The sequence below is a fragment of the Podarcis cretensis genome, assembly GCF_951804945.1.
Source record: "Podarcis cretensis genome assembly, chromosome: 16".
Lineage (NCBI taxonomy): Eukaryota > Metazoa > Chordata > Lepidosauria > Squamata > Lacertidae > Podarcis > Podarcis cretensis.
Genome location: NC_137186.1, coordinates 14418129 through 14434083, shown reverse-complemented (window position 1 = coordinate 14434083; position 15955 = coordinate 14418129). Strand labels below are relative to the sequence as shown.

Genomic DNA, 15955 nt, shown 5'->3' with positions numbered 1-15955 from the left:
CGAGTTCATAGCCTCTGGCAGGTTGTGGATGAAGAAAGAAACACGGTTGTGTCCCCGAAACAGCCTGATTCTCATATCAAAGCCCATGGCTGCAGGCCTTTGCACATACCCATGCACACACACATCAACAGCTTGCCCTGTATGGCTGGTGCCCTTTGAGACTGGTAGGGCAGAAGGCAGGGAGTACAACAGTAGGGGGCGCCAGAGTGAAGTACAGGCAGAGCCAATTTATTCCAAGTCTTGCCCCCAGCTCCTCTCTGCTAAGTTTTGCAAAGGCAACATTGAGACTGAGGAGGAGAAGGCAGATAAGCAGCTCCCCCCCCCCCCACTAGCTGTACTGGTTATAAGGAAGAAGGCAGGCAGCTCAGGTCTGGCCAAGGGCAGACTGAGGTTGGTGAGGCAATGCTCCATTAGCTGCAGTGGACCAGCCTCCACTGTGGGCTTCTGGAGTGCCAGTAAAGTGGTTGGAATAGCCTCTCCAGTTTGCAAATGTTTACTGGAAGCTTGAAATCCTACGACACATCTTATTAGAACTGCAAACACATTCACATGCACATCCACCACCTGAATATGGGTAGAGGGCATGAGGCGTCTTGTGTTCATGGGTGTGCAATCATGTGTATCTTGCACTAGCGTTGAGGCGGATCACAGAGATTTCAACTTGGAAGGAAGATCCATCATGACACATATCCAAAGGAACGATTTTTTGTTGGGTGAGTTTTGATCTGTACGAGGGCTTCCCAAACTTAGGTCGTCCGCTGTTTTGGGACTACAACTCCCATCATCCCTAGCTAGCAGGACCAGTGGTCAGGGATGATGGGAACTGTAGTCCAAAAACAGTGGAAGACCCAGCAACTCTTCCATCTCCTCCTACTTCCCCAAAAGAGACACCATTAGAAAAGAGAGGTCAACTATGTACCAAGAGTTCCCCCAAAAGATGAGAAGAGAGTAGGAAATGCATTGCCCCTCCCCAAAAAACGGACAAAGGAGGACACCAATTTGCATATGTTAATTTATGTGTACTTATGCAAATTTAGAAAGAATCACTATAATTCAAACAGAAAGAAAATACATCTTAACTTAGTGGGGAACAAGAATTGGACCAGGTAGCCTCTGTGATAGCTCAGTTTGCAGTCTAGGTGTTCAGTGTTGAGGCACAACTGCAAGACCTCCCCCTTCTTAAATTGCTTTGGGTTGTCGCCAATGTTAGCCCTACTCAGAGTAGACCCAGTGGCATCCATAGAGATGGCTAACTTAGGTTTCTTAATTCTGATGGCTCTACTCTGAGCAGAACTTCGTTGGACACCACCTTTTATCTACAAGCTGGACTTAAGACCAGACAGCTGCTCTGCCAGATGACTCCTTCAAAGAGAGGACCACCCTCTGTAAAGTAGGACACACAACCACCTTGTAGTAAAGAGGTCAATGTGAAGAGCCCTGCTCAAGTGACACCCCCAAGGAATTCGAGTCATAAGCCAAGGGTGGACTTTTAGCCTGAGGGCTGCCAATCCTTCCGGGCAGTGAGGACCAAATGCCAGTGGTGGGCGTGGCCAGAGGCAAAAGTGGCCAGAGCAACAACATGCACCGTGCATTTTACAGTAGGCAAGATTCTGCACACGCACAACTCACACACCCCTCCTCTCTATCATCCTTCCAGGCAAGCAAGAAGCATCATCAGAGTCCAAAGACACATCCCAGCCAGGCAAAAACACTCAGGTGCAAAGCTGGGCCAGAGGGGTGTGGCCCAGAGAAAGGGGACGTGGCCTGGGATAAGTTCTGGGGGGCTGCATTTGGCCCCTGGACCTGAGGTTCCCCACCCCTCTGTTAGACATACGGCATGGACATTGACCATTAAGGAACAAGGGCAGACAGATCTCCTCGTTGTGATCCAGAGAGTTGTGTGTCTAGGCCTGCTCCTGTTCACCCATCACTGTGGCTTTGGCCATCTGCTCCTAAGCTACTGTCAAAAGTGAAGGATACTGGGGGGCTCCAGTTGGGACACAAAACAGCCAAGTGAGTTTGGGTGAAGCTAATTGAGTTTTGGGGGACCCTTGGGCAAAAGGTCTTCAGTGGGTTCCCTTCTAGAGTGGCCCAACTCTTCCTCCTTGCAGTCACCACCTCCAGGTCACCTGCCTTTTTCTTCTAAGGCCACATTCGCACCATGTATTTAAAGAACTATGATACCACTTTAAAGAGTCAGGACTTCAACCCCCACAGAATTCTGGGAGCTGTAGTTTGTTAACGGTGCTCAGAATTGTTTGGAAACCCCCTAGAGCTACGATTCTCAGAGTGGTTTAACAGTCAGTCCCTCTTCCCAGGGAACTCTGCAAATTGTAGCCCCGTGAGGGGAATAGGGGTCTCCAAACAACTCTTAGCACCTTCAACACACTGCAGCTCCCAGAATTCTTTGTGGGTGGAAGCCATGGCTGTTGAAAGAGGTAGCGTAGGGCTTGAAATGTTTGGTGGGAATGTGGCCTGAGTCCAACCGATTCAGCTCTGTAGACCAGGGATAGGGAACCTGTGGTCCTCCAGCTACTGATGAACTCCAACTCCCATCAGCCCCAACTGGGATGACCAGTAGTAAGAGGTCAATTCTGGTTCAGCAACACCTGGAGGGCTGCAGGTTCCTCACACCTGCCCTAGATGGAGAGGTGAATGGAGGTCGTTTTCCTCACTGCAGATACTGCTTGCTACTTGACAGTGCGGTGTAGCAGTTAGGGTGTTGGACCAGGACCTGGAAGACCAGAGTTCCAATCTCCACTTAGCCATGTAACTTGCTGAGTGCCAATGAGCTATTCACAGCCTCTCAGCCTGACCCACTTCACAGGGAGAGAACCTTGAGCCGTTTGGAGGAGATGTGGAATATGGGTGCCATAATGAGAATGAAGTAGAATAAAGCAAGCGGGTGACTAGGTAACAACAGCAGATTTTAAGAACAGTAGCGATATGGGGAGATGTCTGGTTGTTAGTGGGCCCTGCGCTGCGACGGGGGCCTTGGCAGGTGCCCAACTGTGCCAATCTGTGATGCCAGCCCTGGGGCCATTGGGATAACTTGGCTGGGTAGTTCTACACGTTCCTAGACTTCTAAAAAGTGCCAAGAGCAGATCGGCTCCAGAAAGTGTGATATACAATGATTATGAGAGCCAATGGTGGTGTTGGACTAGGACCTGGGAAATCAGGGTCCTAATCCCCACCCAGCCATGAACCTCGCTGTGTGATCTTAAGGGGCCAGTCAGAATCTCTCAGCTTAAGCTACCTCACAGGGTTGTTGTGAGGATAAAATGGGGAAGAGGGAGAACCTCATTTGCCACCTTGAGCTTCTTGGAAGATAGGTAAACTATAAATATAGTAGTGCTACTACTACTAATTATGCATACTTTTAAAAAAAGTAACATATATATTCAAGAAGGGGAAATGTTATTCCGATGACTAGAAAAATAGTACTGTTTTCATAGAACCATAGACTTGCAGGGTTGGAAGGCACCCAGGAGTCATCTGGTCCAACTCCCTGAAATGCAGGAACCACCGTTTTGTGGACTTTGCAGATCCATCATATAGAAATGGTAGGATCCTTCCCCATATGTTGTCTTTTTGCCATGTGAATGTTATCGATCAGTGATTTTCTTCCTCTGAACATTAAAAACAATGGGCTGTGTTCAACTAACGTTTACTCAGAGTAGACACATTGTAATTAATAAGTCTAAGTTAGCCATGGCCATTAATTTCAACAGGTCTACTCTGAGTAGGCCTGGCAACCCAATATTTAAAAGAGATGAGGTAGGGGAAAACTCCAGTCTGCCTTTAGGCTATTCGTTCATTGTGGGATTCAATCCAGAGAGCTGTGTCTCATATTCTTGAAGGCTTGTGCATGACTAGTGAATCATTGTGCTCATTCCCATGAGTGACAGATTCCCAGGCTGTAGGACTACCTGATGTTGAGGTTCAAAATTGTGGACTGGCTTGTAGCACAGGGATTTGACAACCACCAGGTAAAAGAGCCACCTGGTGGCTAAGGATGGAGTTTGTCCCATGGTCCTACAGAGGGAGGGAGACTGTAGGAAGTAAGTCATTGCACTTTGTTCTTCACTAGCCATCCTTGTTTGGAGGTATCTTTCCAGCTGTTTGAAGGGTTGTAGTTCAGTGTTAGAGCATCTGCTTCCTATGCAAAGGTCCCAGGTTCAATCCCTGACTGGGGAAGATTTCTTGTCTGAAATCACAGAAAGCTGCTACCTGTCAGTGTGGACAATACTGAGCTAGACAGACCAGTTGCTTCTCTGGGCACCTCCAAATGTTGCACCACTCTTTAAGAAGGACATATAGAAAAAGTGGTTGACAGGAGGGCCACAAAGAGGGCTCAGCAGGATGGAGAAAATAAGCTGTATGAGGAAAGAGAGCAGAAGCTGGGCATGCTTTTCACACAGAGAAGAGAAGATTGAGGGGAGACAGCACTCTTCAAAAACCAGAAGGGCTGTTATGCAGAAGAAGGCAAAGATTTGTTCTCTACTGCTTCAAAGGGCAGAACATGGGCTAATGGGTTTAAGATGCAAGGAAGTAGGTTTCAGATGAACATTTAAGAGAGATTTCTTGATGGTAAGAGCAGTTCCACCATGGAACCAATGACCAACGAGCCTCTTGAGAAGTTCTACCATTGGAGTTCCTGCTTAGAACAGGAAGTTGGGCGACTAGATAGCTTGCCAGGCCCTTTTCATCTCTATGGCAGTATTCTACAGTCAAGGCAGAAGGCCACTCTGTCACTGTTGCTTTATGGTTAATCTATGCTCCGCAAGTGCAGGAAGGGGCAAAATCTTCAGTCGTCCATTAGTGGGGAGTCCTTTGGTCTGTTTGCTGTCTCTGTCTAGGAACGAAACCCAGCCACATTCAAAATCCAGCAACATCTCCCACTTCTGTCGCACAAGCATGGAATCTGCCATTTTCAAGATTTGACACCGGGATTTTAATTTTCGACGGGGATGTGCTTAACCTCAAAATAGTTCAAGAGGGAGTTTAGTGGCTTCCTGGAATCTCCTGGGTGTTTTGGTTTGATATAAAATCTCATAAGCCGTCAGCTGCCAAGGTCTAAATGCCAACGTGTGTCAGCTATCAAATACTGCCAAACGTCAAATACTAGCAAAATGCTCTGTCATGGATGATGGGTGGAGAATATGAGAATGTTGCAGAGATCCCAGAAGAGGGTTACACAAACGTATTTCAACATATAATGAATTGCCTCCCTCCCATTACAAACTGAATCACCCACTGCCAGGGTTTGCCCTCCCTGAAGTCTTGGGCCTGCTACTATTAACATCAGGAGTCGGGGAACTTTTTCAGTCTAAGGGTCGGGTCCACAACTGGCCCAGTTTGGTAGTGCCACTGACCTGTCAATCATCTTATGTCCTCTGATGCCAGGTTGTTCAAATTTCAAGTCAAGCGCAGGCACAGATTATCTCCGATCTCACCACCCATCTAGAAATAAACCAGGCAGAGGGCCTTCTCGGTAGTGGCACCTGCCCTGTGGAACACCCTCCCATCAGATGTCAAGGAAATAAACAACTATTTGACTTTTAGAAGACATCTGAAGGTGGCCATTCAGAAAAAGAAATACTGTCAAAGGGCAGGCAGAAGCTTATCTCTGATCCTAGTGCTATGGTGGTTAGTGCTAAGATCAGAGATAACAGATCTTTGTGCCTGGCATCATAAGATGACAGATACCTGACAGGTAGGGATGGGTGAATCTATCAATTCTAGTTTTTCTCAGACCTCATCCACATTTCTGCTTGTCCTGTACCTAGAAAGCACGGAGTCTGAGCAGTTTTCCCCTTGCTCTGCTCCTCTCCCAGGGAAAACCCACTCTTCATCTCTAAATCGGAGCAGACATCAATCAGGAGAAAACCCAAATTGCCATTTGCTCTGATTGAGTGCTAAAGAGTGGTATTCCCCAGGGAAAGCAGAGCACAAGAGGAAGTGTGGGTAAGCCCTCTGTTTCTCATTTTCCTGATCTTAAGTTCAGTTTTCCACATTTCCACATTGCTTTAATAATAATAATATTTTTTATTTATACCCTGCCCTCCCCAGCCAAGGCCAGGCTCAGGGTGGCTAACAAGCAATAATAAAAACAAGTTGAATGAATACAACTTAAAAACAAGATTAAAATACAACATTAAAATATTGAAACATTAAAATATTAAAATGCAGCCTCATCACAGGAGGAGAAAGGAAAAAGAAAGAGGGGGAGGGAATCAAATTGGCTCCAAGCCAAAGGCCAGGCGGAACAACTCTATCTTACAGGCCCTGCGGAAAGAAATCAGATCCTACAGGGCCCTGGTCTCATGAGGCAGAGAGTTCCACCAGGCTGGAGCCAGTGTTGAGAAGGCCCTGGCTCTGGTTGAGGCTAATCTAACTTCCTTAGGGCCCGGGACCTCCAGGGTGTTGCTATTTATGGACCTTGAGGCCCTCCGTGGGGCATACCAGGAGAGGTGGTCCCGTAGGTACAAGGGTCCTAGGCTGTGAAGGGCTTTAAAGGTCAAAACCAGCATCTTAAATCTGACGTTGTACTCCACCAGGAGCCAGTGCAGCTGGAAAAGCACTGGGTGAATACGCTCCCATGGCAGAGACCCCATGAGGAGCCTTGCTGCAGCATTCTGCACCCGCTGGAGTTTCTGGGACAGTTTCAAGGGCAGACCCGCGTAGAGCGAATGACAGTAGTCAAGCCTGGAGGTGGCCGTCATATGGATCACTGTGGCCAGGTCGGGGTGGGAAAGGTAAGGGACCAACTGCTTGATGCGGCGAAGGTGGAAAAATGTCGCCATTTTTTTTTTTAATTGAAAAGGTCCTCCTGAAAATTTAACAGCATTTTAATGCAAGTTTCCCCTAATATACATGTTTGTACGCAATTTTAAACAATAGCCACATTTTTGTAAAGCAAAGTTCCGTAATATGCATTTTGGTATATTATTTTCACTAATATATGTGCACACTTTACTTGAGAAAATGCATTTTTGTACACACTACTTGGCCAGAAAACTGCACTGCAAAAATTCAGAGAAGTGTGAATTTCAAAGGATGGCTATTTTTCAGTTTTTGCATTATGTGAAGGTATTATGTGAATTAGGTAGGTTTCCCTTCAATGCTAATTGAACCAAATTTATCCTATCCCTACTGACAGCTGGCAGGAGCGAACTTTGGTCTGTCAAATTTCAGCCGTGACCTGTGCGATACCAAAACCTAGCACTGCCACCTCTCACCTTCCATTCTGCTCAATTCACTATGTCATCCTTGTGATGCCCTGTGACCCCCCCCCCCAAGCTCAGTGTCCAGTGTGGTAGAACTGGTCACACTGCCCTAAATCAGCTGCTGCAGCTGGGTTTGGATTTCCCCAAATGGGATTGCTAATCGGGCCAACAGGACTGAATTTTCCCATCCCTGATCTACATAATAGCTCCACTTTTTAATCTGTACGGCTCCACCCAGGCTCCATTTCTTGGCCACACCCAACATATAACAAAGGGAAATGATTGAGGAACTGGATTATAAAGAAAATGGTTTTATATACTCCGGAAGTAAGTATGGAGCTGAAGAAAAAGTTCAGGGGCTAAGCATAAGTGAGCTCTGATGGCACTTTTTTTTTTTTTTTTGAAATGAGAAAGCAGATAGAGAAGCATGATGAAAGGAAAAAGGGGACACAAAAAGAAACTTCCGCCATATGTAAAATGCCTGCCCAGTTTCTCCAAAGCAAGCCAGATACAGATGTACAGTTAGCCTGTGGATGGAAACCACTGAATGCCACACCCCTGATCTGAATAGCCCCACCTCTCAGATGGCTTAGCCCCACCCTCAAATCTGCATAGCTCCACCCACATTCTGTTTCTAGGTGTGATCCCAGCATATGGTGGAATCTTGGGCTTTAAGGGTGTGTCAGAGTGCATGCTGGGAATTGGAGAAGATAGGTTAGGTAGATCAGGAATGAGGAACCTTTGGTCCTCCAGATGCTGTTGAGCTCTAGCTCTCATCAGCTCCACCCAGCATGGTCAATGGTCAGGGATGATGAGAGTTGTAGACCAGCAACATCTGGAAGGCCACAGGTCCCCTAGCCTGGGGAGAGAGCAGGAGAGACCCCTCAAATCTTGTCAGATGTCAAGGCCGGTATTTGGTGAATATTCAGAGAATATCCAGTGAATATTTGACACAAGATTATTTGAAGGTGAGCAAATCCATTTCAGCTCTTGGAGAATGAATCGTGTAACTCCAAAAATGACACCAACATAATTTTTTTAAAGTTATTGGACAACAGGCCGGGAAACACCATTGAGCTGAATCTTTCCACGCTCAGCTAATAAAATGGTCAATAAATCTTTGTAGCTTTGCAATTTAACAGCTTGTCTCTAAGGAACGATGTCGTCCCTGTGTTTGAATGATATGTCAAAACAGAGACAATATTGGCATGTCTTTCTCTCTCTCTCTCTCTCTCTCTCTGTGTGTGTGTGTGTGTGTGTGTGTATATATATATATATATATATATATATATATATATATATATATATATCTCCTGTGAATGACATAGTAAGGCCTATCACACCTCACAGAGTTCTTGTGAGGAAATAAATTTGGGGGAATAAAAATGTGATAAATCACAATAATAAAAAAAAAGTAAGGTTAGTCATAGTCAGGGACACTTTTAAGTTGTTGCTGCACCCTTGGCGAGATCAACCAAACTTAATTTCTATGCCCTCCTTTTCACCAATAAATATTTCTGTACAGTGATTTGAGGAAGGGCCTGGTTCAATCTCTGGCATCTCAAGGTAAGGCTAGGAATGCCTGTAGGCTAACCGAGAAAGGTGGACCAATGGTCTGACTCTGTATAAGGCAGCTTCCTAAGTGTTTAAAATGTCTGAAGAACAATCATTACCCCACTGCCCACATCAAGGGAAATAATAGGACAACTTTGTTGTTCTGCATTGGCCAGACCCCTTCCGGAGTATTATGTCCAGTTCTGCTCAGCACAGTTTAAGAAGGATATTGACAAGCTGGGATGTGTGCAGAGGAGGGAGACCAAGATAATCAAGGGTTTGGAAACCAAGCTTATGAAGAACGGTTGAGGGAGTTGGGCAATGTTTAGCCTGGAGAAGACTGAAAGCTGATACGATATCTGAAGGGCTGTCCAATGGAAGATGGAGCAAGCTTGTTTTCTCCTCTTCCAGAGGGTATTAGGACCAAAACCAATGGATTCAAATGGCAAGAAAGGAGATTCCAACGAAACATCAGGAAGAAATTTCTGAAGGTAAGAGCTGTTTGACAGTGGAAGAGACTCCCTCGGAAGGTGGCAGACTATCTTTCAATGGAGGTTTATAAACAGAGGTTGGCTGTCAGGGGCTCTTTAGCTGTGATTCCTTCTGCACGGGGTTGCTCCCTTCCAACTCTACAATTATATGACTCTGTGCTATGATCACAGTTCAGTTTTACATTTCAGTTCACTCCTGTAGCGGCTGCATGAACTAGAACCTTTGACTCTGTTTCTTGAAGGGCAGGACACATGAATTCCACAGTATCACAGTTCCCCACAAGCTATATCTTTACAAATCTGAAATAACCTTGGTACTAGTTCATATGAGTGCAGTTATAGAAAAGTTTATACAACAGGAGTTACCTGCCTGGTTTCTTTTCATTGGCTCATTCCAATGTTTTCTATGTGAAAGAAACACAAGGCACCTGTGTGTTTCAAAAGTTTAGACGGCACACTTTTGATTTGAACGCTCCTAACAAAAAGATTTCAGTTCATTTTCCATCTGTTACAAAGACCTGCCTGAGACAACCTCCCTGGACAGGTCTGTCTTATCAAAACAAGGTTTGCCAAGCTGGTGCCCTCCAGATATTTTCGATTATAACTCCCATCATCCCCAGTTCAAAACATCTGCAGGGCACCAGCTTGACAAATGCTGTTGCATTAAAGCAGCAGCAACAGCAGGGTGCCTCCAATCCTACTCAGAGTAGACCCATGGAAACTAATAGACATGGTTCACTTAGGCTTGTTCGTTTTAATGGGCCTACTCTGAGCAGGACTTTGCTGGACACAACCCTGTGTCCATGCATCCCATTTTAAATGGTGCACGAGGGGCAGTCAAGTCGCCGAGGCTTTGTCGAAATAATATTCCAGTTTGCCTGGCAGGAGGACAGAAATCGAAGCGGCTTAGTCACCCAGGGGAATTGGGAGGGGAGAGAAAAGAACATTGGAGGGTTAAACGTGAAGGCATGACTCCGTTGTCAGTTCAAAGGAGGTGACTGCTTGCCAAGTGCCAGGTTAAAAGGGAAAAAAATGCTAAAGGTTTTGTCAACATGCATGTTGGCAGGCAAAGCTTCAAACGACAAGTAATTGTTTCGTGCTGGAAGAGACAACAAGGGCTTTAAAACTGTTGTTAACCCTGCTGAGCTGAAGATATCACCTTTAATTAGTGCAACGTAAGAGCCCCATCTCTCTCTCTTTCTCTTACACACACAGAGATAAAATTCCTTCTCTCTCGCTTTCTCTCCATCACGGCTCATTGCTACAGCACATGCTGCCTTGCCCCAGGCTCAAACACCCACAGCATCTCCCGGTGGGGCTCAGAATATCCCCTCTGAAACCCTGCCAGTCCGTGTAGGCAATACTGAGCTTGATGAAGACAGTATAAGGCAGCTTCTCTTGTTCCTATTTAATACAGTCCTTTCTCTGGAAACATGACTAGAATCTTATTTAGAAAATGGCCGCAGTTCAGGGGCAGAGAATTTGCTTTGCATTCAGAATGTCCCCAGTTCAATCCCCAGCATCTCCAGGTAGGGCTGGCAGAGACACACCTGCCTTAAATGCCAGATAGTCCATCAGCTCCAGCATGCTGGTCAGTGTAGACAGCACTGAGTTAGATGCATCAATGGGTTGACTTGGTCAGGTTATTCTGCTTTCCTTCTCACGTGCACAAGGCAAATTTCCCCCAGCCAGACAAATCTTCTCACATGGATCAGCCACATGGTAATCCAACCTAATCCATGATCTATGGGGTGGCATCCAACTAAATATTGTCCAGAATAGACCCGTTGACATTAATGGACTTAAGTTAGCCATGTCCATTAATTTCCATGGGTCTCCTCTGAGTAGGACAAACATCGGCTGCAACCCCAAATAAATAAATAGATCCCACCCCGTGCTGAAAACTCAAGATGCCCAGCAGTTATAGAAAGGCAGACCTCGTGTTAGAACCTCCATGTCCAGGGGCAGTCTAGCTCTAAAGATCAGATATGGGGAGGATAGGGAAGAATAGAGGGGAGTCTACTGTCTTGTAGGCTCCCTGAAGGCCACTGACATTGATACAGCCTTGATTCCATCTGCAGAGGTGCTGATAATCTGTTCAGTCACCAGGCGAAAGAAGGGAGCAGGGGAGATCCCACAGCGCACTATGGCTCTGTGGATGTTGTTGGACTCCTGCTCCCATCATCCCCTGCTGGCTGGGGCTGATGGGAACTGGGGGTCCAACAACATCTACAGGGATCCATCCATGGCTGGGGTCCGACGGAGCGGCGATTTTGGTGGTGGTGGGGAGGTCTCAGTCATTGGCTTGATCAAATCGAAGAGCCAACACTTGCATCAAATTTCCAATCAGTTCAGAGACTGGCAGAGGCAGGAGCAAGATTCCCACCACTTCAAAGTAATGCACTTGCAGGAGGTTGGACTAGGTGACCCTTCCAACTCTACAAGCTTGTGATTTTATGATTCACTGCAGGAACCCTGGGAAGTTCCCACCTGATGTCAGCTTTTGAGCAGGTGAAGGTGGACGTGATCCATAAAAGGCGGGGGAAGGTTGTGCTGTGGACTGTGCTTTGAAGTCCCAACAATCAGCTGATTGTTGGTGCTTCAAAGCACCCATCAGTGCTTGCAGAGCAATGTGTGGTTTTCTTTAAGCCCCCAACAATCAGCTGATAAAGTTTGCCTAGCCTTGCATCCTCCTGCCTTCCTTCTCCCTGAGCCCCACTTTCCATAGGCACTTAAGAAGGTCCTCTTACACCAGGAGTAGGAAACTGGATCCAGCTCTTTACCTATCTTCCCTGCCACAGGCCAAGTTTGCCACACCTGACATCACAGGTGAGACCCATTTCTGCCTGCAGGGTTTTGAAATCAAACCATACAGGTGCAAATGCAACCAGCTGATCGTTGGCGACTTCAGAGGATTGCACGCAGCTCTTGCTGCAAGCACTGATGACCAGGGTGCTTTGAAGCCCTGGTGATCAGCTGGTTGCCAGGATTTTCAAAACACAGCTCATAGCACAAATTCCCTGCCTCCTTCTTGGACTAGGCCCATCTTTACCTGTCCAAAACCTGACATCAGGTGTAGGATAGGTGGGCTTAGTCTGGTCAGAACAGCCTTGCAGGCCAAATGAGAAATGCTTGCAAACTCAAATAGGCCCATGGGGCCAAAGGATCCCATCGCTGCCCAAGACCAAACTGTCTGAGACGCTAGTTCTGACCTTCAAGGGACCCTCAGCCAGAGCAGGATCTGGGCCAACCTGCTGACTTCTTAACACCTGACAACACCAATGTAACAAACTTGAGAACTCTCCTCGAACTGACCACCAGTCCATCAGCTCCAGCATCCTCTAGTTTGTTTCCTGTTTGCCGCAGTGGCCAATCAGGTGCCTCAGTCTGAAAAGTCCACCATCAACCACCAGGGCTTGAAGGCAGTAACCCTCATTTGCTACAGATCCCCAGCAACTGGATATTTAGAGGTAGCCTGCATCTGAAGATGAAGGAACCATTCCTAACCTCTGTGGCCGGTAAGAACAAAAGAGGAGTCCTCTTGAGTCAGGCCAGATGTGCATCTAGTCCATAAATCTGTTCCTACAGTGGCCAATCAGGTGTTTTAGGAAGGCCACAAGTAGGTCATGAGGTCAACAGCTCTCTCTTGCTGCTGCTCCCAACCAACCCTGACTCCGATCCTAGGAGTAGCATATAGTCATCAGGACTGGTACCCGTTGGTTGTTTTATCCTCCATGAATTTTGTCTAATCCCCTCTTTCACAGCCATCATCGCTACACCATGCCAGAAGTTCTGTTGCATTTGCTTTGTCCTGAGTATGTTGCCAATCAATATTGCCAAGTTATCAAGAGGAGAATACATATGCTCACTCCACTGGAAGAGTTGCAGTTCCACAGGAATGTCTGCAACAACTCTGACAACAGAAAGTTCTCTGCACATGCTCAGAAGCCCTTTTCTCCAGCCAGCCCAGTTGTCAAGGACAATCACCAGCTACGTAGCCTATCTTAGGTGAAACCTGGACCAACAGTATCTTCAAGACACGACATTGCAAGCTGGAAAGTGGTGTTTGGCTCTGTGTTTGAGATGAAATGTGTGAACGTCACAGAACTACAGAAGAGCAGCAAAAGAAGCTATCGCTGGGACATGCTTTCTGCATGCATGTTCATTGCACTAAATACTTTGAAAAATAGACAGATGTGAACTCACAGAGCTAAGGCAAAATATTTCACCTATCCATGCCAATTGTTGTGTTAAGTGTTCTGCTGCTACACTATTTCCAAGAAAACAAAAGAAAAGAAAAAAGCAGGCACCTTAAAACTCGAAAGGCCTACCATTTTCATGGCGAGAACAACTGCCCTCCCCTCAAAGTCTGCTTTTGTTTCATTTTACAATCCATCAAGTTCCTGGCCCTCCCTGAGGTTTTTGAGGAAATCTCAAAAAAACCATGGCAGTAGTTGTGTGTGACAATTGTGTCTGTGTGTGAGTTGGGAGGGAGGAGAGGCTATTGTGACAGAAGGCAAAGTGGAAGGAAGAACCAGAGGCGGTTGTTCTTTTAGAGATCACAAAGCAAGATTTCATGATTTGGGGAAGGGGGGGGGCAGTGGTGGACCCCCACCCTCAAGTTTTTATTGACAGTGGAAAGGCATTAGTTTATCCCTCTGTGGCGGTGGTGAACAGGGCATCTGAATCATTCGCAAGGCGTGCAACCTTCAGATGTATGCCTGTGAGGAAGAAACACTGTTTCTGATTGCAGTGTTGGATCCAGGCTTGAATTAATTTGGCAGGGTGTGTATTTGTGTGCATGTTGAAATAACCGCAGCTGACGCTCCCCCCCCCCCCCCACACACACCCTGTGGTCTAATCAGTAGCAAACACTGGAGATTGGGGAACTGTAATTGCATCACTCAATAAATCTTGCTCATTCAACTTTCCCCACCAATGGGCTGATGGTACTAGAAGCTGCCCTTGAGCTATGGGGCACCCCCCTGGAGTGCCTTGCTTCCTCTCTAACCCAAGGAAGACACAGGAGGGTAGCAGGTACCCTTTTGCACTGAGAAACCGGGGCTCCAAAACAAGAGAAAACCCCAGCGATGGGAGTCCTCTCTCTTAGAGCGGCCCCCTTAGAAGCACTAGGCTCTCGAATCCCCCCCCCCTCGTGACTGGGAAGCATAAAAGACACCAGGGAAGCCTCAAAGCAAACTCCCCCTTTCTTCTTCTTCTTTTTGCCATGGGTTTGGGTCGGGACTGCAACTGGCTAGCTGGCATCCCTTGGTACACGGACCACACAACGACATTCTCCTCTCCAAACAAAGAGACGCAACCGGAGGAACGAAATCTCGTCGAAGGATAAAATCGGCAGAGCTTTTCATAGCAAACCTGCCCCCCAAATTTGAGCCTTTCCTTCATCAGCCTGGCTCCCAAATGAAGACCATCACAGAGGAAGGCCTGAGGAAGTCGGAGGCAGCATGGAGGAAAGTTCCCTTTGCTGTGTCCACCTCCTCTTCCAGTAGGAAAGGGGGGGGGGCTTTCCAGGCCCTAGAGCCGGGGCCCCGATTTTGATAAGCCCAGCAATCCCTTGCTCAGAGTTCAGCCCGCCTTGCTTGACCCCTAAAATGCAGGATTAAGGGATCTCCTCCCAATGTCCGTTCTCCCCACCCCAAACACAAGCGGATTTGATCCTTCGACTTCAAAACAGAAAAAGCAGAACAACTCTAAAGGAAAGCAAGAGATACACCATCCGAACCCCCCCCAACAAACCCCTACAGTGCCCCCACTTCAAGACATTCCAAACATAAGGGAACGAGAACAGAGGTTTTTCTCTTTTTTTGTAAAAAGAAAAGAAAAAAGACTCAAAAACAAGAGTACGCCATCGAAAAAGAAGATAAAACAGCCTCAAAAGGAGCCGGAAGGAAGGAAGGAAGGAAGGAAGGAAGGAAGGAGGGAGGGAAAGAAGGAAGGAAGGAAGGAAGGAAGGAAGGAAGGAAGGAAGGAAGGAAGAAGGGAGGGAAGGAAGGAAGGAAGGAAGGAAGGAAGGAAGGAAGGAAGGAAGGAAGGAAGGAAGAAAGAAAGGTATCATCACTCACTCTCCAGGTCTGTGTTTAGTGCGATTTTGGCAGCCGCAGATATGTAGGTACAAGCAAGCAGGAACAAGGGGTTTTGAGGGGTTCTCAATGTTCGGGTGCGTGTCCCCCCCATTTAGTAACAATGTTTTATACAAGTTCAAAGAAGCATTGTGAGCCAAGCTGATCTTCTTTCTCTCTCTCGTTCCTCCTCTGTCCCATCGCCGATCTCGGTCCCCCACCATCATCCCTCTGTCTGTCCGTCCATTCCTTCCTGGGCGCGAGAGAAATTCCTTTGACATATTGGTTGGGTGGGTTCTGTTGTCATTCAGTCGAGGTTGGGTTCCGATCCGCCACTTCCTCCTCCTCCCCCCTGCTGCCCGGCCGCCAGGCCCCACCCTCCCCACTCAGATGAAATACTCCTTCTTGTCATCCCCACCAGTTTGACCGCCCTCGGCGTTGATAATGGCTGTGTCTGCGTCTGGGGCGTCGTCCGAGCCTTTGGCCTCGTGGGTCAGGTAGGTACCTGCATAGGGACACAGAAAAAGAGAGGAAGCTACCGGATGGGGTCATTTGGCTTGGAGCAAAAGTGGAGCTTATTTAGGATGGCTAAGTAAAGTGG

General features: G+C 47.1%; 1 protein-coding gene across 4 annotated transcripts in view; it reads right to left on the bottom strand.

Annotated features, from left to right (window-relative positions):
* Positions 1–998: 998 nt before the first annotated feature.
* The window catches only part of CADM3 (cell adhesion molecule 3), a 100299-nt gene continuing 85342 nt past the window's right edge, over positions 999–15955 (bottom strand). For 2 of the 4 annotated variants that reach the window (XM_079957618.1, XM_079957620.1), the window contains one exon: positions 999–15889. In XM_079957618.1, coding sequence (XP_079813744.1) covers positions 15741–15889 — 149 coding nt within the window. In that variant the 3' untranslated portion in view covers positions 999–15740. The remainder of the gene's footprint in view (positions 15890–15955) is intronic. The other 2 variants (XM_079957619.1, XM_079957621.1) reach the window with 1 other exon arrangement.